The 19,836-nt window shown below is 35.6% G+C and overlaps 2 protein-coding genes and 2 long non-coding RNA genes across 11 annotated transcripts; 1 reads left to right on the forward strand and 3 right to left on the reverse strand.

Moving 5' to 3' along the window:
• The first annotated feature begins 1,495 nt into the window (after positions 1-1,495).
• LOC105763362 (uncharacterized) lies at positions 1,496-2,574 on the forward strand. Its single transcript, XR_001124175.2, has 3 exons — positions 1,496-1,633; positions 1,854-1,955; positions 2,200-2,574. It is a non-coding gene; the product is annotated as an uncharacterized LOC105763362 (long non-coding RNA).
• Positions 2,575-2,592: 18 nt separating this feature from the next.
• Positions 2,593-6,401, reverse strand: LOC105761999 (beta-galactosidase 17). 6 transcript variants are annotated; one of them, XR_008191739.1, is made up of 7 exons: positions 5,988-6,396; positions 5,756-5,798; positions 4,907-5,207; positions 4,460-4,564; positions 4,059-4,254; positions 3,044-3,843; positions 2,593-2,918 (listed from the first exon to the last, which is right to left on the reverse strand). XR_008191739.1 is itself a non-coding variant. In XM_052624798.1 (6 exons), the coding sequence occupies exons 3-6, from the start codon at positions 5,129-5,131 to the stop codon at positions 2,818-2,820; spliced, it is 627 nt and encodes a 208-aa protein (XP_052480758.1). In that variant the 5' UTR covers positions 5,132-5,207; positions 5,756-5,795; positions 5,988-6,395; the 3' UTR covers positions 2,593-2,817. The 6 variants fall into 6 exon arrangements, 2 of the variants coding, with proteins under 2 accessions (XP_052480758.1, XP_052480757.1); XR_008191740.1 differs by having other exon boundaries at positions 3,044-3,126; positions 5,988-6,393; XR_008191742.1 differs by lacking the exon at positions 4,907-5,207 and having other exon boundaries at positions 5,756-5,795; positions 5,988-6,401.
• Positions 6,402-10,979: 4,578 nt separating this feature from the next.
• On the reverse strand, positions 10,980-12,099 carry LOC128035605 (uncharacterized). 3 transcript variants are annotated; one of them, XR_008192110.1, is made up of 4 exons: positions 11,973-12,099; positions 11,526-11,694; positions 11,345-11,407; positions 10,980-11,262 (listed from the first exon to the last, which is right to left on the reverse strand). It is a non-coding gene; the product is annotated as an uncharacterized LOC128035605 (long non-coding RNA). The 3 variants fall into 3 exon arrangements; XR_008192111.1 differs by having other exon boundaries at positions 11,526-11,841; positions 11,973-12,095; XR_008192109.1 differs by lacking the exon at positions 11,973-12,099 and having other exon boundaries at positions 11,526-11,882.
• A 5,022-nt stretch (positions 12,100-17,121) lies between these two features.
• Positions 17,122-18,064, reverse strand: LOC105763363 (hypothetical protein). Its single transcript, XM_012581584.2, has 2 exons — positions 17,441-18,064; positions 17,122-17,347 (listed from the first exon to the last, which is right to left on the reverse strand). The coding sequence occupies exons 1-2, from the start codon at positions 17,835-17,837 to the stop codon at positions 17,268-17,270; spliced, it is 477 nt and encodes a 158-aa protein (XP_012437038.1). The 5' UTR covers positions 17,838-18,064; the 3' UTR covers positions 17,122-17,267.
• Between the last annotated feature and the right edge of the window lie 1,772 nt (positions 18,065-19,836).

Here is a 19,836-nt window from a genome sequence, read left to right on the forward strand (position 1 = left end):
GATTGCCTCAGACAAATACTCATGTGATGGTTACTCGGTCTAAAGCCAACATTTTTAAACCCAAAGCTTTTTCTATTGAGGCTATTGAGCCTCACACAATTGAGGAGGCCTTGTCTACTGCAGAATGGAGTACTACCACTCAAGTTGAATATGATGCTCTTATTAATAATTCCACCTGGGATCTTGTTCCTCTACCACCAAATCACCATGTAATCCAGGCTCCACGTGTTTGGTTTGATAAATTGAAGAATTTTTTTTCTTTCTGTTGGTTTTGTTATATCTAAATCTGATACATCTCTGTTTGTTCGAGTTACGACAAGCTCTACTTTATATGTGCTTGTGTATGTGGATGACATTATCATTACCGAAAATGTGTCTGACTGTATAAATAGTTTTTTCAGCAGGTAGATAATGAGTTTTCCCTTAAAAATATTGGTGATCTATACTATTTTCTAGGGATTGAAGTTACTCGTTTCTCAGACGGGTGTCTTTATCTTTGTCAGAAAAAATACATTCACGATCTACTTGACAAGAGTTCTGTCATATGCGTCTACTCTTTCCAAGGATGACGGGGATCGTCTTTGTGATCCTACTGAATACAGAAGTCTTGCAGGTGTTTTACTGTATGTGGTCCTAACTCGTCCTGATATTGCGTATGCGGTGAATCGTATCTGCCAATTCATGCATGTGCCTATTACTGTCCATTTGGTTGCATTAAAACGAATCCTGCGATATTTGTGTGGTACACTTGATTATGGGATTGTTTTTCGTCCATCTGACCGACTTTCTTTAGTTGGTTATGCGGATGCTAACTGGGGGCTGGATTTTGATGATCGACGATCTACGACGGGCTACTGTGTGTATTTTGGTCATACACCTGTCTCCTGGTGTTCCAAGAAACAACAGATTATTTCTCGATCTACGACTGAGGCTGAATATCGGAGTCTTGCTGCAGCTACTAGTGATTTTACTTGGTTAGTCTCGTTGCTACGAGAGTTACACCTTCAGAGCGTTGATCCCCCAACCATTTGGTGTGACAACTCTAGTGCAATTGCCGTCGCTGCTAATCCTGTTTTACATTCCAAATTGAAACATGTTGAGCTTGATTTATTTTTTGTTCGCGAGATGGTAGCTGATGGCTCAGTTATTGTTGGTGAGGTTCCTACCTGTGAACATGTTACTAACGTTCTTACCAAGCCACTCTCTGTATCATATTTTGATCGATTTCGAGGTCTTCTTCGAGTTTTACCTCTTGAGAAGTTATATGAATGCTAAAAGTATAGGTTGTTAGTTTGTTATTTCAGCTGTTAGGTTGTTAACAATAACAACAGTTAAGTTGTTAACAATAGTAGTTATTCAGATACTCTATAAATTCCTTTGCTATAGTGTAAAACAAAGGAAGATAAATGTACAGAAAAGTTTTTAATACTAAATACATTTCATTCTACTTTTTCATTAAATACAATTATTTTCAAACTTACCGTAGGTGTTAACAGCGGTGAAGCTTTCGTCTCTTAAATAAGTCAAGGGCATTCTTTCCTCTATCGATTCTTCGTCCTCCGCCGAACTCTTCCTCTACCTTTCCGACCTCCAGCGTTTTTCCTCATAGCCTCGTTAGGGGATTTCTTGTCGAGTGAGTTTCAAACCCTATTTCTTTCCAATTTTGTATGTTTATATTATTTTATATGCTGTTGATGTATGCTTAACTGCTTCGCTTCTTAGTTTTGATGTTTGTGTGATTAACGAGCTACATTTTTGGGAAATATTTCGTGTTGCATTTATAAAATTTACTGATCTATTGCTTTGTATTTGTTCTCTCTTCGTATGTTTTTGTTTTTTGAAAAAAAATTAAGACTTGGAAGAAACAAAAAAGAGGCTTAGGAAAATTGAGGAAGAGGCGGGAGCTTTACGTGAAATGTAGGCTAAAGTCGAGAAGGAGATGTACGTTGTCCAAGGTTCTTTCTCTTTTTCTCTGAACTTTTATTTTATTTTATTTAGTTTGTATTTGATTTGAGCTTTTGGCTGTATTTTTTAACAAGTTTGACTTTGACTGGGATTTACTTGTCTTGTTTGAAAATGAAATTGAACTTCTTTATTATTGATTTGAATTTTTTTTTGAATTATGAACCGTTTTGTGTATGAATTGTTTGTCTAGCAAATTGATTTTTTTTTGTCTTTTTTTCCTGGATGTCTATGAAGATTCCTCAAGTGCTTCTACAAGTCAAGCTGAAAAGGAGGAAGTGGATTCCTGCTCGATTTATGTTGGTAACGTGAGGTTTATCAACCCTTTCCTATGCCTTATATATGTTTATTTAGTTTATCAACCCTTTCCTATGCCTTATATATGTTTATTTAGTTAAATTGTCTCATTTACCTTACCCGTGGTCCAATTATTATCTTTATGTTAAAATTTTACTTGTAAGTTAGTTGAAAGTATGATTGTGCTTTAGTTGAAAGTACGTTCTTTAGTGACGTTTATGAATAAACGCCACTAACTTTGGCAGATTTGTAACATTCAATTTTCATTCATATACAATCCTTCCTGTAACATGAAATCTAACCAAAAACAGCAAATCCAAATGATACTGCAAATTCAACGAAAGATATATTATATAAATTGATAACTGAAGTATTGTCCTTGGTATTAGATTAAATAGTTGTCAAAGCAGTTGGTTTTCAAGAAGTTCAACCCAACGCAATAAAAAAAAGCTGATGTGCATTATCAAAGGCCAGAATGGCTAAATTCATTAAGGGAAAATAAAAAGGTTCAGCAGTGACTTCCTTCATGGGACAACACTGAAGTAGTCGATGAAAATCTCACATAAAACTAGGACAGACTGATCCCTTAGAGAGGCTGAGATGAACTTCCATGCTGTGGTGCAAGTCCAGCGGCCGAACAGTCTCCGAATCTCGAGGATCTGCAACAAACACCATTAATTTTAAATTTCAGCTAACCCGTAAAATAAACATTACCATGGGATGAATATGTCCAATAGTCACAGGAAAAGAGTGCTTATTTTGATTTTAGTATGTATTGCTATACCATTCAGATAATCCTCGAAGCCAAAATCATCTAAAGTTCCTGTCATCGCTTCCAACCCTAGCATCGAAGATGGTAGCAATGGCCTTTGAAACCAGCATAATTTTCAAAGAATATACATAAAAGATGTTATTCAGCAGTGAATTCTAAATCTAATAATTGCCACTAAAGATGTCACACACTATATACATCTTGGTACTCTTTGTTCACTATAGGAATAATTAGGCATTTCTAATCTGTCTGGTCCAAATCCATGCCCTCTCTAAAACTAGTAAAGGAAATTTTTAATTACCATTTAGATATATGCATGTCCCCTAACATAAAAGAGACACTAACACAAAACACAACACAAAACACAAATGAGTCAAATCTATATAACATGGATCATTAATGCGTCCAGATCAAAATTTTTATAAATATATAACATCTTAAACATGATTATAACATGGAAAATAGATACAAACACTAAGTAAAATAACCAAAAAAATAAAGTACTCCTGTATGAGCGGAGTTGTTGACATTTCTTCCTATTTCAAATAGATGCACAGATCTTTAAGAATAAAAACCATAATACTAGCACATTTTATACACACCATGGTGGAAAGAAAAATCTTCATAAAAGAACTTTCTGATAACCTACAATCATTAATAATGAAAAAGAAAATGGTAAGGTCCACCCGTTTCTTAATTTGGATATGATAAGAAGATGACTGCTTCCATATAAGCCTTCTCTTCCAGAAATGACTTTTCTTCATCATTTGGATTCATTTGTTATATTATTGAATAAGTCTCTTCATCTGTGCCTAAAAAGTACCAAAATCTACCATTTAGAAGTTCTTAAGAGATTCAAGAATACAAGAAAACAAATGCTTATCGTTATAAGATTAAAACTTTGAGAGCACATCAATCCCTCATTTCTACGAATATAAGAAGCAACCTACTAGGAAATAGTCTAGACCCATTTGTAACCTATAAAGTACATGACTAAAAATTATACACACATGACAAAAAGGCTAACCTGCACATATATAAGGCCCAGCTCGAAGCATAGCAAGGAGACCTAGTTTCTGGCAAAGTTTGAGAAATGATACCAAATCTGCAATGCCTTCAAAAACAAGTTTGCCTGCCTCTGGTTCATGCAAATTCCAAGGAATAGATGTTTGAATGGTATTCAACCCCAATGCTTTTGCCCTCAAAAGCCTATCTTCCCAGTACTGCATCCATAAGGTAGTAGGATAGTTATGGATAAAAGGAACAACCAACTCCCTACTTCTAACAATATCAGAACTTACTATTTTTTTATACCCTCTTAATGCTGAAAACCTTACAATCTTCTCAATTCGTTTATCCCGTTAAATTAACAATAGCAAGAACGAATAGTTCTGGAAGATGCTAAGTGCTAACAGAAAGAATAAATACCTCAAGAAGAACCCGGAAATAATGCAAGTCACCAAAAATTATCTGAAAAGGCTTCCCATCTTTCCAAAACTTATCCTCCGCAATTTCAAATTTTCTAACACCAATCTGACTTGCGATCAAACACAAAAAAGAATATCATTCAACATTTAAATCCTAATAAGAATAAAAAAACAGCTACCATGAAAATTTTAAATTTTTTGCTTCCTTAATTTTCATACTGTTCTCATGATTAAGAAAATAAATAAACAACAACGTCAGTAACTAAAATTTCATAACTTCATATCATCATTAATTCTTCCTTCGGAAAGGCAACAGAACTCAACTATTTATACATCTAATTCCCTTCAATTCGGAACAGAAAAGAAGCACACATATAAAAAAATAAATATAAATTTGAAAGCTACTTTGAAGTATAGCTAAAGCATTTGTTTTCAGAAGATACTTTACCTTTTGGCGGCGATGCAGACGCTGATGACGAGGAAGATGAAAGTGAAGATCGTGAGAGTGAGAGTAAGAGGGAAGAGAAGGGAGAGAAGCGAAGACGGGAAGGAAATAAAGGAAAGCTAAAAGGGAAAGCAAAAGGAAGGATATCAACATAGTTTTGCTGCTTCGCTTCCTCGCCATTGCTGTAATTGATTTGGAGGTCACAGCTAGGCTTTTACTTCGATTCATTTACTTTGCCATTTCAGCTATAGTGTCGCTTGCTTCCAAAGTATTGTTCTTCGGGTTAGTGAAATCATTCATTTGACTGTAATATTTTCTTAATAAAATTAAATAAAATCTTTGGGGAAAATCAAATGTAATGCTCCAAAATGGGTTGTCATGTTGAGTTCGGAATGAAGGAAAAGAACAGGCTCACCTAACGGTTTTCAGAATTTCTTATTTGCTACATTTGCCTTATCTATTTATTTTTAAACTACTTTAAAAAAACATTCAGTCATCCTCAAAACTCAAAAAGTAGGTCAGCCAAAATGGTTAAATTAGTATTTAGCACATGCAATTTAGTAAAAAAATTCCAAGTATTTCGATGAAAAAATACTCACTTATCAAAAAAAAAATTTTTGGATGAATTACAAAAGCAGATCAAAGCCTTGTGCCCTGTTAAGTCACAGTGAATATCTTAACCATCAAATTAACATATTAAATTCTATCAAAAAGAATGATTAAAATTGGGATTAACATATTAACCATCAAATTAACATATTATGCAGCCAAGTCTAAAGTAATTTGTTGAACGTCAACAGCTTAAAATTGGGATTAAAAGAGCAGTAATTCGTCATAAAGATAGAAACATACCGCGAGAGAATTTGCCTATCAAGATCCATTTTGAGTGGCACTGCTGTCCCATAAGTATTGGCCCGCACAACATAATGAAATTACAGTTAAAATTAGCATCAATAAGAACATTCTTCTAACACATTCATAGGACAAGTAAAATAGATTTTGAGTAAATATTTTTCTCCATATTAACAATACAAAAGAACAAAACAGATAAAAATTCAAAAGAATAGCAGAACAAGAAGCTAACCTGGTCCAATGTCTGGTAGTTATCATCTATCCTTGAGTATTTCCTCTCCATAGTCCTATGTACACGCCCAGACGTTTGCGGTACATAATTATATGACTGCGGTGGTGCATAACTAGGATGTTGCGGCGTGTAGTAATAATTTTGTTGAGGATATGCAGATTGTGGTGGCGTGGGGGTATCCGTAAGGACTCCATGAATCTGTACCACCTGACCTACTAATTCGAGACCTCCTTCTGCTACAACCCTTTGAGGAGATGCATAGGGCTGCCGATTTGGGGAAATTGGGTGGAAAAAATAAAGGGAATCGGGGTAGGGGAGAAATGGTTGAGAAAAATAAAATGGGGAAAAAAGAAGAAGAGATTTCAGGTGGAATTTCTGGGGGTGGGGGAATCGATTTTTGGAAAAAGAAGGGGAAAAAAAGAAAATATTTCATTTGAAATTTTGGGATAAAAAAATAGAAATACAAACCGACACGTTTTGCAAAAAATATCGTGCGGTTTGGAAGAAAAACGCCACTATTACTCGACTTTTAGTGACGTTTGGACCAAAACCGCCACTACTGCTCAATTTTTTTGCGGCGTTTGCAGCAAAAAACGCCGCTATTGCTTACCTTTTGGAGCATTTTTTCATAAACGTCGCTAACGCTCACAATTTTTATATTGAATTATTGTATCTTTCTTATAAATTTTAAATAAATAATTTTTAAAATTTTAAGTAATATTTAAAAGGAAATCATAAACCAGTTTGCCCTCTCTGGCACGTCTCTGTCTGCCTTCTCTGGTAGGTTTTAGGTTTTATTGTTTGAGTCTATTGGGTTAAGCGGCGGCAGTAAATTCTTTCGTTTTGAGATTTGGTTTCTGGATCGCATATGTCTACAACTATGGAGACAGAATTTGCTGGGTTGACGATCAATGAAGAGGAAGAAGAAATTTTACAGTTTCAATTCGAGCCAAAAACAGAAACAGATGTAGGGAATTTTAAATTAGTGGGATGCTTTTTAACTGCTAGCATTATTCACTTTCCAGCAATGAAAAGTACAATGGCAAATCTATGGCATCCGGTTTGGGGGGTACAAATTCTAGATCTAGGAGGAAAAAGGTATTTATTTCAGTTTTTTCATATAATGGACATGGATAGGGTGTTAAAGGGGTCCCTGTAGACTTTTAATAATCATTTACTACTTTTGCATAAGTTGCAATTGACGGAGGATCCATTAATTGTTCCTTTGATCTATACACCCTTTTAGGTACAGATTCATGACATCCCTGCAGGGTTTTATTCAGAAAGGCTGGCAATTCAATTGGGAAATTTTATAGGTACTTATCTGGAGTACGATGGGTCAAATCTGGGGAAAGAAAATCAAAATTTCATGAGAATCAAAGTTCAAGTTGATGTAAGATATCCTTTGAAAAGAAAGAAACAGATCTTATTTTTTGGCAATTGCTCATACGTCAGATTTAGGTACGAACGATTATCTCTCTTTTTCTTCTATTATGGGCGATTGGGACATAGTGATTCTTTTTGTGAAGCGAAGATGGCATTGGGAGTGGAAGTTGAGGAGATGGGATGGGATTTATCTTTAAGAGCTCAATCTCGAAGAGCTCTAGCGATGAATATCGTTTGGTTGCGAGAGGAGGAAGAAGATTGGGGCGGGAATAAAGAGGAGATTCAAGTATTAGGTCCTAAAACGAGGGATTCAAGGAGGAGCTTGGGACAAAGCAGAAATATAGATCCAATATTAGGATTTAATCTGGAAGGACAATCATCGATCTTCAAAAAGGATGATTTTTCTTATAATTTGATGGATCATGATATAGAAGACAGGGTGTTAACTGTGGAGGAAGGGAATAAGAGAGCAATGGGGAGAGTGAAGATGGTCTTGCAAAGGAAGAGAATAGCAATTTGGCGCAAAGGAACCTGAAAGTGGGGAATGCTAATATTGTTTTATCGGTGGCTACCAAGAGGCAAGCCGACCGGTCACAATGAAAATTTTAATCTGGAACGTCCGGGGTTTGGGGAGTCCACGGACGGTTCATAGACTTCAGCACTGGCTGAGGTTATATAATCCCCATATAGTCTTCTTTATGGAGACAAAAATTGACAGAAGGAGAATGGAATGAATTCGAAGAAGATGTAGTTTTTTCAATGGAATTGATGTGGACGCGACAGGATCTCGAGGTGGATTAAGTTTGGCTTGGCGTTGAGATATCAATATTAGGCTTCAAAGCTATTCAAAAAGTCATATTGATGTGCAAATTGAGGATGCAGAGGAGGAAAAAAATTGGAGATTGACTGGTTTTTATGGCTCTCCTTATTCAAATAAAGAAGAATCATGGAATTTGTTGAGACATTTGCGTAATGGAGGGGAATTGCCTTGGATGGTGTGTGGTGATTTTAACGAAATTTTGTATAGCTTTGAAAAACGGGGAGGTTTACTTCGAGAGGAGGGGAGAATGGAAGCATTTAAAACGGTTTTAGAGAATTGTGATCTAAGGGATTTGGGTTTCTCTGGTAGATGGTTCACTTGGGAAAGAGGAAATCTACCAGAAATGAATATCCAAGAGCAGTTGGATAGGGGAGTGGCTACGGAAGAGTGGATAACTTTATTCCCGAAATTTCAAATTAGACATATGTCTCATTCTTTTTCAGATCATTGTCCGTTGCTCATTACTACCAAACAGGACGAGAAGAGAAGAATTATTAGAAGTTTTAAATTTGAGGCATGGTGGGTTTTGGAGGAGAGTTTTATTTCAGAAGTTAAAGGTATTTGAGAGACTGCCACAAGTGATTTGCTGAGTAAGATGTAAAGTTTGAAGGGGGACTTAAGAAATGGGCTGATAAGATACAAAAAAGCAGGAAGGGAAAGAAGATAGCGTTAATTTCAAAATTGGACAGCTTAGAGGAGAATGAAAGAAATGATGAAAACTTGAAAGAGCTCATTGACATTAAAATTCAACTTAATTTTGAGATTGAAAAAGATGAGCGTTATTGGGAACAAAGGGCGCGGGTTAATTGGCTGAAATTAGGGGATAAAAATACAACATTTTTTCATAAACAGGTAACTCAGAAACGTCAGAAAAATTTTATTAATAGAATGCAATCAGATGATGGTACGGAAACAGAAGATATTTTAGAAATGGAGGATATCACAAGGCTGTCTTTCCAAAATTTATTTTCGACTGGGAGGAGGGGAAATTATGACAGAATTTTGGCAGGAATTAAGCAATGCATTTTTGATGAGGACAATTCGAAACTGAAGGCAAGGTACACAAAAGAAGAGATCTCTGAGGCACTTGCAGAATTAGGCCCAACAAAAGCACCAGGGGAGGATGGATTTCTGGCATTATTCTATAAAAAATGCTGGTCAATTATTGGCAATGAAGTCACATCGTTTTGTCCTAATCTACTGAATGGAGGTATGAATGTCAGCTCAATAAACAAAACGAATATAGTTTTAATTCCTAAAATCCCTAATCCTGTGAACATTACCAATTTTAGGCCAATCAATTTATGTAATGTGCTTTATAAATTGTTGGCTAAAGTTATTGCAAATCGTCTCTGTATTATGATTGATAGATGCATTGACTTAGCTCAAAGTGCTTTTGTTCCTGGGAGACTAATTAGTGATAATGTTTTATTAGCTTATGAAATTCTTCACACTTTGAAGAATAAAAGATTAGGGAAAAAAGGGCTTATGGCAGTAAAACTAGACATGAGTAAAGCATATGATAGAGTTGAATGGGGCTTTATTGAAAAATAATGAAGAAATTAGGGTTTGACTCCGAATGGGTTGACATGTTGATGAAATGTGTTTCACCAGTATCATATTCAGTGGTTCTTAATGGTGTCATTGGAGAAAGATTTTTCTCGTCTAGAGGCCTTAGACAAGGAGATCCGTTGAGCCCATTTTTATTTCTTTTTTGTGGTGAGGGACTTTCTAGTCTTCTAAGGCAAGCAACGGAAGGAAATTTAATTCGAGGAGTAAAGGCTAGTAGAAATGGTCCGCAGATTTCACATTTGTTATTTGCGGATGATTGCATTCTGTTTGGAGAAGCCACAGAGAGAGGTGCTACTGTTTTGAAGAGTATCTTAAAGGAATATGAGCTAAGTTCGGGCCAATGTGTTAATTACAATAAATCCACAATCTTTTTTAGTACAAATACGCTGGAGGAAGGAAAAAGGGTAATTGCTCGGATGCTTAGTGTTCGCAGGTCAAATAATCCGGAAAGGTATTTAGGACTTCCAAATTTAGTGGGTAGAGGCAAGAAGGCAACTTTTCAAAGTCTGAAGGACAGATTAAAACAAAGAATTGACAATTGAAGTGTTAAGTATCTTTCTCAAGGTGGAAAATAGGTTTTCATTAAGGCAGTATTACAGTCCATTCCAACTTATTCTATGGCGTGTTTCTTACTTCCTAAGTCTTTTTGTAACGAGTTGGAAGGTATAATAGCTAAATTCTGGTGGGGGAAAAATCGGAGGAAGAAGGGGATTCATTGGTGTGCGTGGAAGGATGTGTGTGTCTCGAAAGGAGCAGGTGGTCTTAGCTTTAGAAAACTTGATAAATTTAATATTGCATTATTAGCTAAACATGGCTGGTGTCTTATTAATTTTCCAGATTCTTTGCTAGCTCGAGTATTGAAAGCTAAATATTATCCGAATGCGTGCTTTCTAACTGCTCAATTAGGGAATTTACCTTCGCTTACCTGGAAGAGTATCTGGTCGGCAAAAGGCATTCTAGAAGGAGGACTTTGCTGGAGGGTGGGTAAGGGGGATCGTATTTCTGTTTGGAAGGACCTTTGGATTTCGGGCAGTGAAGAAGACAAATTGCAAAATCAACAGAGAGATGGAAATATTTCATTAGTATCAGACTTGATTGATGCAGATAGAAGAAAGTGGAAAGATGATATAATTATTAATACCTTCAATGCGGAAGTTGCTAAAAAGATTTTGCAAATTCCTTTGGCAACGTCAGCAAATGAAGACTTCCAAGTCTGGAGAGGAGAACCATCTGGTAATTTTTCAGTTAGAAGCGCCTACAAACTATTACAGGAGGGTACTCAAAATCCTATTAATTTACAAACCGAAAATAAAGCCTTTTACAAAAAACTATGGAATTTACAAATCCCCTCGAAAGTCAATATTACAATATGAGGAATTTCTTGGAATTACATTCCTACTTTTGCTAATCTGAAGATTAAACGTATAGTTGCTGATGCCCGGTGTCCTCGATGCAACCAAGAAGAGGAGGATTGCAATCATATATTTCGTGGATGTCCTACAACAATAGAAGTTTGGAGACTTTTACAGTTATCTTGGCTACTCAATAATACTCAGGACAGTTTATGGAACTAGCTTACATGGGTTTTTAGTCGAGGGTCAAATGAACAGTGCCAACTTTTCTGTTGTGGGCTTTGGGTAATCTGGACAAGCAGGAACAGATTTATATATGAAAACAGACAAACATCAAGCAGGGACATCTCTTTTAAAATCTCAGATTTTATTTCAGAGTTAAAAGGAATCGAGGAGAGGAAACTTAACTTGGCAGGAAATGGTGGTCCGAGAACTGAAGAAAGAAGAACGAGTGTGTCGGTCTTCTTTGATGCAGCTTTCGATCAGCAACAAGCAAGATCTGCTTTAGGTTTGATTGTTTGAGGTGAGCCAGGGGAGATTTTGGCTTCAAAATCAGTAATCCACACCAATATAGCAACTCCATTCGCGGCAGAGGCACATGCAGGGTTACAAGCCTTAGAGTTAGGAAGGTCTATGGGGCTCAAAGACTTACAAATAATAGGAGATTCGAAAACGATTATCAAAAAGTATGAAAGCTCAGAACAAGACAGATTGACCATCGGAGCTATCATAAAAGATATCCAAGAAATAAAAGTCATTTTTACCAGTATTGGCTTTTGTAATATTCCTAGAACAGAAAATACGTTTGCCCATTTGGTTGCAATAGAAGCTTTAAAGAAGGGAGAAGGACATTACCTGGTTGGGGAGGTTCCGAATATCGTTCGTCGAGTAGTAGAGAGGGAGCGTCTAAGATATCAAAATTGAGAGAAAAGAGACGACTGTTGAAAGGAATAGCAGAAGATTAAAAGATTTGGGGAAATCTGCTAATATTAATGGATGTGTCGGTGATGGGAAATGTAAAGATAATGGAGGCCAGCTATTTCTTGTTCAACTGAGATTTCTAGAAGCTTTCTTTTACTTTACCGTCAGTTTGCTTTTATTTTTTTAAGGCCAACCTTATCAGGTTTCTTTGAATTTATGGGCCATTACATGGGCCTGATTTGTTTATTTCTTAGGATTTGTTTTAGGTTCGTTAAAACTGAACTTTTAAGCCTATTTGGCTTTGTTTTTTATCTCAGTTGAAATTTTCAAAAAAAAAAGTAATATTTAAAAGAATTAGATAAAATTATAATTTTTAGTTTTTGTATTTCATTTTATTTGTTATAATTTGGTCCTATCCAAAATAGATAGTTACTTATCCATATCAATCATTTTTTTTTTATTTATTTATAAATTTTTTATAATCTAATATTTAAATATATCAAATGGTTTAGATTAAATATTTTTAAATATAAAAGCATTAATTGATTGTATAAAATTTCATCATTTAACAAATCTCAAGTAAACCTTAAATCCTAAACCGTTTAATATATATAAAGTTTATCTATTATCTCTTAAATAATTTAAACTATAATCATAATTTTAATATATTAAAATTAATATTACCTCTTTACAATTATATAAAAATTATTTAATATATAAATTAAAAACACTAATTAATCTAAACCCTAAACCCCTAACCCTAAACCTTAAACCCCAACCCTTAAACCATAACCCATAAACCCATAATCTATAAACCTTAAAATAGTAACTCCTAAACTTTAAACCCTAAACCATATACCCTAAATCATAAATCCTAAACTATAATGATAATTAATACTATCTCTTTTAAGATTATATAAGAAATTATTTAATATATAAATTTAAAAACACTAATTAATCTAAACCCAAAACCTCTATCCCCTAAACCTTGAATCATAAAACATAAATCATAAAACCTAAACCCCTAACCCATAACCTCTAACCCTCTAAACCTTAAACCCCAACCCTTAAACCATAAACCATAATCGTTAAACCATAAAGCTCGATCTATAGTGGCGTTTTTCAAAAAGCGTCGCTAATGCCACTAAAGCTCAACAGGCATTGTGCTTAATTTTTTTGTGGCGTTTTTCAAAAAGCGCTGCTAATGGTCGACCTATAGTGGCATTTTCAAAAAGCGTCGCTAATACTCGATCTATAACGGCGTTTTTTAAAAAGCACCGCTAATGCTCAATCTATAGCGGCGTTTCTCAAAAAGTGCCACTACTGCCACTAAAGCTCAACATAAATGACGCGTTATGCTTAATTTTTTTTGCGGCGTTTTCCAAAAAGCGTCACTAATGCCCGATCTATAGCGGCGTTTTTAAAAAAGCGCCGCTAATGCCCGATCTATAGCGGCGTTTTTCAAAAAGCGCCGTTAATGCTCGATCTATAGTGGCGTTTTTTATCCAAACGCCGCAAAAAATGCTGCTAAAAACCTGTTTTGCTGTAGTGACATTTCACTTCAGGTTGGAGCTAATAAACTTTGTTAATTCTTTACTTTTTATATGGTATAGCCGAGACAAGCTGGTGGTGGAACTTGGGTTGGGTCTGTTTGCTGTAAATAATGAGAAATTCATGGACATGTTTTTTTCTCCTGCCGCCATTGAAGTACTGCAACACAAAAGACAATCCCTTCAAAATCGCCAAAAGGTACTTCAATCTTGCTTAACTGAATTAAAAAATGTTGCTCAATCACTCTGAATAAAACACAAGATTTTGGATCTTTCAATCTTTAAGTAAAGTTCCAAGCACAAGGGTTTCACATCGAGTGAAAAAAGAACAATCATTGGGTTTATCTTGTTCCTATTGATCATAGAAATTTGAATTCTGAGATGTCATGTTAATTAATATAAATGTGTGAAATTCAATTTCATTTCTAGGGTTCAGCTGGTTGGCAAATGAAAAAGAATTTTTATTTTCTGTAATTTTAAGTCTAAAATGTTTAAGACTTACAAATTTTTGAGAATGGTAGTATAAAATTCAGTGGAGTGGATGCTTGTGTTAAATGATTCGATGCACGAGAGTTGACAACGTTAAGTATTTTCTGGTTTGTGTTTTGCATTTTATTAGGAACCTTTGAAATAAGTCAATTAATTGCTACAGTTTTGGATATAGCTTTTGTTATTTTAGCTTGGATTTCTTGTTGATTTGCTCAATTGAAGTTGGATAAATGCAATGCCTTTGTGATATGATTATGTATGATATTTCAGATGATGAAGCAAAGGCACAAAGGGGAGAGAAAAGCAAACATTATGCCGAAATTGGATGGTCGAAGAATCAGGAAGCTGCAAAGACTAATCCAAAGCTTGCAGCCATGAACAAGAAATTTGGAATGATTCACGGGTTATCTTCTCTTGCAAGAATTTTCAAACTCATTTGTTTACTTCTGTACATTGGGTTAATATATTAACTTGCTTCCTATGTATGTTAATATATTTACTTTCTTCCTATACATGTTATTAAATATGTTTAATTGCCTTTTTAACTAAGAGAGTTTATGATTTCAGGAGATTCAAAAGATTGTAGTCTTCGAATGTGCATTTGAAAAAAAAAATTAACCTGTATTTTAATTTTAATTTATTAGTTGTATTTAAAGCACCATTTCTATCATTATTTACTGTAAATGTTTATAAAAATATATTAACATTGAAATAATAAAAAATAGAAAAAAATTACCTTAGACGTGTCTATCCCAACCTTTTTAAAGATGTCTTAGACAAGGTCTATCCCAACTTTTTTAAGGTTGCCTTAGACGAGTCTATACCAACCTTTTTTAAAGGTTGCCTTAGACAAGGTTTATCCTAACCTTTTAAAGGTTGTCTTAGACGAGTTTATCCCAACCTTTTTAAAGTTGTCTTAGATGAGTCTATCCCAACTTTTTGTAAGTGTCAGCATTGACTAGGTTTTTGCCAACCCTTCAATAAAGGTAGGCTTATGTTGAATTATGCCGACGTTTCAAAAGTGTCGCGGAGCCTATGCCAATTGCACTATAGGTGACGATTTCAGAAGTGTTGGGAGAAGCGTCGAGATGACCTATGCCAACCTTTTTTGCGTCGTCTAAAGTAAAAGAAAAAGTGTTGCGATAGGCCTGTTTTGTTGTAGTTTTTCTTGTATTAAGAAATTGGTAAATTAATCTATGTACATTAGTTTAAAGAGTAAATTGACCATTTATGTTAAAATTTTCTTCTATTTGTATTGTTAAAAACTAGCGTGACTAACGAAATAACCAAACAGTTATATGTGGTCTGTCAAGTATACCTGATACATGCACGGATGAGATAAAATTTATTAAATTATATTCATTGAAGCTGAAATTTTTAAGTTTTTTCTTGCCAAGTATTTTTCTTAGATGGGAAATTATAGTTGTTTGAAGGGGGTTGTAGATTCATCTAGTTTCCAAGGCTTCTTAGGACTTCTACACATCACTTTCCATCTTTTCCATCTATCTTGTTTTGTTTCTTTGTTATTATATTTTGTTCTTGCTTAATTATTTCTAATCTTTAATTTGGATTCCTTGTTTTTTTTCTATCTTAATTATTTGTTTTAAATACGACCTTTTTTTAATTCTTAGATTTGACTTGGATTTGTTTGCTTTTCAGGTTGTGTCAAACTTTAAGTTTTCCTTCATTCGTCTCGAGCCCTAGGCCAAATCTGCAACTAGGACAAACTTGAGATGCTTTTCTGCACGCGTCTATATCAATACCTTATGTTGATGTAAAGGGCCTCCATGATGCTTTTACCAAGAGCAGGCCGGTCTTTTTATTAAAAATTTCATTTATTAAAAATTGGTCTGCTCTTGGTAAAAATAATATGGAGACCCTTATACTATGAGTTAGATTGCATTTTGCCCACTTTACTAAAAAAATGAGCAAATTAGTCCATGTACATTAGATCAAAGAGCAAAGTGGTCCTTTCTATAAAAAAAATTATTTTTATTGTTAAAAACTGGCTTAACAGGCAGAATAACCAGACAGTTACACATGACCACGTGTGCCTCATTTTGATGTACCGGACCAATTTTTAACAGTAAAAATGGATGAGATTTCTAACAGAAGGACTAATTTATTCTTTTATCTAATATATAAGAATTAATTTATTTATTTTTTAAATAAATAAGAAAAATATAATATAATATTTAATATAGAACCTATGTGATACTTTTACCTCTATATAACCATCTTATCACCTTCAGCGGTCATTTTCTATGTACTTTGGTTTCATAAATGAGTCCTGGGCTAGTTGACCTGCAAGGCAGCACTGTGGTTTGACTTTGTTCGAGAATGTCGGTTGTTTGTTAGCATCTCCATCATGGATTTAAATTATGATTATGGATTTTCTCAGCTAACCATATTGGTTCACATTGGAGCACAGTGGATTGCCTCCGACATGGTCACATGACGTTGTCTACTCCCATTTCATATTCATCTACTGTTACAACATTTGAGTGACTTCAATCTCCAACTTCACTGTAAACAATCGGTACTTGTGTAGACTGGAAAAGGAGAGTCTCAAGAATGAGGTCCGAATGGAGGACGGAACCCAATTAAATCTCGATACATACAACGTTTGAGTTTCCATCATTACAGGTATACCCTCACAAGTTAACATCTAAAGTGTGTTAAGATCTTAGTGATTGAAAATATTCCATAGTACAAATTTAATTTGTTGGGTTTGAACAAACAAAAGCATATGTGACTGAAACTCGTAACCGCGATATTAATGGTACGGTTAAAAAGAGAATACAAGGTAGGTATCGTACTCAGTTTGATGTTCAACAAATTGTCTTTAATTCTGTCATGCATTTAAGCAAATTATAAACATAAAACCTTTCTTACTCCACTTTCACCAAAGCTAATGATTAATTTGTCTGCCCCTGAATGGAAGTTGAGCTCAATTTCGTCAAGATTAAGGTTTTCCATTAAAGAAACAAAAGAAAAAGAAAAGCTGCTAGTACAGGGCTACAACAGAACAGAAACTAAATACCTTAAACAATGCAAAAATTGGGTTTCTTTCATTTTTAAATTTCTAACAAAACATCATAATGATTGTTGTTTTTTTTATGTTCGGTTACATTGAAGACACAACTCTCGTTCTCAGTAGTTAAACATGAAACGAACATCCATGACATACTCATGAACTTTGCCTCACGGAACAAGCAACCACCTGCGCCCATTGCCTTAGCTTTGTCTTCACTATCTGTGGTTTATCACCTTTACCAACAAAAATAAATAAAATCAGAAGAGAAAAAAAAATTCCAACGAAACCAGGCTCATATCTGAGTTAAATTTCAAGTTATTACTTACCAGGGCCAAAGATGGCGTGGGGGCTACCTATAGCGGATGAAATGCTATCACAATCCGATGCAGCCGAAGGAGACGAGGCATACTTTGAGATGGTGTGGTTGTAGTTCTTGTTAACTGCTTGGTAAAGACCAAGAGCTGGCAAAGTATTCGACAAGCGTTGATCTATCTCTAGGGAATCAAACCCAAATCCTAACTCAATACAAGCCCTGAGTTCATCAAGGTCTTCGTCTGTTACACTCTTGCTTCGCCGGTTCTTGCTCTTTCCTTTTCTTCTAAGCCATGCTTCGTTACGGATGATGTCGGGTGACCAGGATCGCTGCTTATAAAGCGGAAGCGGTGGTTGCAGTGCTGCTGGCAAGGGAGGAGGAGGTGGCGGCGCGTGATCAGGATAGGACATGGATTCAGCTGGCCCGAGGAGGTCCACGGGGACCTCGCCCGCCCGGTCGAGGAGCTCTATGGCTGGGGTGGGTTTGGGGTATAGATTTAGAAGTGAAGAAGGGAGGTTAATGGTTGATGAGATATAAATAAGGTGATGAGATGGGTGGCCAAGTGGAGTTGTGGGACAGGTGGTGAAGCTGATAGCCTCCGGATTGGTAGTTAACTGAGTTTCCTCGTAATTTATAAGATACCAACATAATAATATATATAAATTATGTCATACGTTATAGGTGAAAAAATAATTATATAAAAATATATAATTAACTCAAAAGATTGAATTTGGACACAATTGAATTTAAATGTCTTAATGTAATTATATTCATCTAATTTGATTTATATATATATAATTGAAAAACATCACTACACCAAAACAGGCTTTTAGCCGCGTCTATAGCGGCGTTTCAACACAAAACGCTAGAAAAAATCAAGCAATAGCGGCGAGTGTTAAAAAACGCCGCAAATTATAAGCAATAGCGGCGATTTCCCAAAAGCGCCGCAAAAGAGTTAGGTAAACGGTACCGTTTTCTTGGTCAGCTTCAAAGACATTAGTGGCGCTTTAAACAAAACGCCGTAAAAGTCAAGCATTAGCGGCGCTTTCACAAAAGTGCCGCAAAACTGATTAACAGACGGCGCCGTTTTGATTTAGTTTTGGAGACATTAGTGGTGTTTATAAGGAAACGCCGCAAAAGATCATGTATTAGCGGCGCTTTCACGAAGCGCCACAAAAGTTTTTACCAAACGACGTCGTTTTCTTGTTGAGTTTTAGACACAATAGTGGCGATACAAAGAAATCGCCGCTGAAGTCAATCATTAGCGGCGCTTTAGATGAAGCGCCACAAAAAGTTTTAAGCATACGCCGTCGTTTTCTGTTGTGCTTAGGGACATTAGTGGCGCTTCGCGAAAAACGCCGCAAAAGTCAAGCATTATCGGTAATAGTTTTAGGCAAACAACAACGTTTTCTTGTTAAGTTTTAGACACAATAGTGGCATTTCAAAGAAATCGCCGCTGAAGTCAATCATTAGCGGCGCTTTAGAGGAAGCGCCGCAAAAAGTTTTAAGCATACGCCGTTATTTTCTGTTGTGTTTAGGGACATTAGTGGCGCTTCGCGAAAAACGTTGCAAAAGTCAAGCATTATCGGTAATAGTTTTAGGCAAACGACAACGTTTTCTTGTTGAGTTTTAGACACAATAGTGGCGCCTCGAAGAAATCACCGCTGAAGTCAATCATTAGCGGCGCTTTAGAGGAAGCGCCGTAAAAAGTTTTAAGCATACGCCGTCGTTTTCTGTTGTGCTTAAGGACATTAGTGGCGCTTCGCGAAAAATGCCGTAAAATTCAAGCATTATCGATAATAGTTTTAGGCAAATGACAGCGTTTTCTTTTTCAGATTTAGAGACATTAGTGTCTCATTGCCAAAAACGCCACAAAATTCAATAATTATCGGTGCTTTTATAGTAGCGTCGCAAAAAATTTTAAGCAAACGGCAACGTTTTGCTGTTAAGGTTTAGGTACATTAGCGGTGCAACTGTAAAAACGCCGCAGAAATCAAGCATTAGCGGCGCTTTCTGTGAAGCGCCGTAAAAAGATTTAAGCAAACGGCGTCATTTATTTCTGGAGGTGTATAGACATTAGTGGCGCTTTGTAGAAACGCCGTAAATTCAAGCATTAGCGGCGCTTTTTTAAAAACGCCGCAAAAAGTTAAGCAAAATAATTTTTTTTGTTGAGCTTTAAACGCATTGGCGGTTTAGGGATTATGGATTTAGGCCTTACGATTTATTGTTTATTGTTTAAGGGTTGAGGTTTAAGGTTTATAGTTTATATATGTTTTATGATTTAGGGTTTAGAATTTAGGGTTTATATATGTTCTATGATTTAGGGTTTAAGGAATATGGCCGGGTTAAGGGTTTAGGGATTATGGTGCAATAGTTGGGATTTAAGGTTTAAGTGTTTAGGGTTAAGGG

This window comes from Gossypium raimondii, chromosome 12 (genome assembly GCF_025698545.1).
Source record: "Gossypium raimondii isolate GPD5lz chromosome 12, ASM2569854v1, whole genome shotgun sequence".
NCBI classification, from domain to species: Eukaryota; Viridiplantae; Streptophyta; class Magnoliopsida; order Malvales; family Malvaceae; genus Gossypium; species Gossypium raimondii.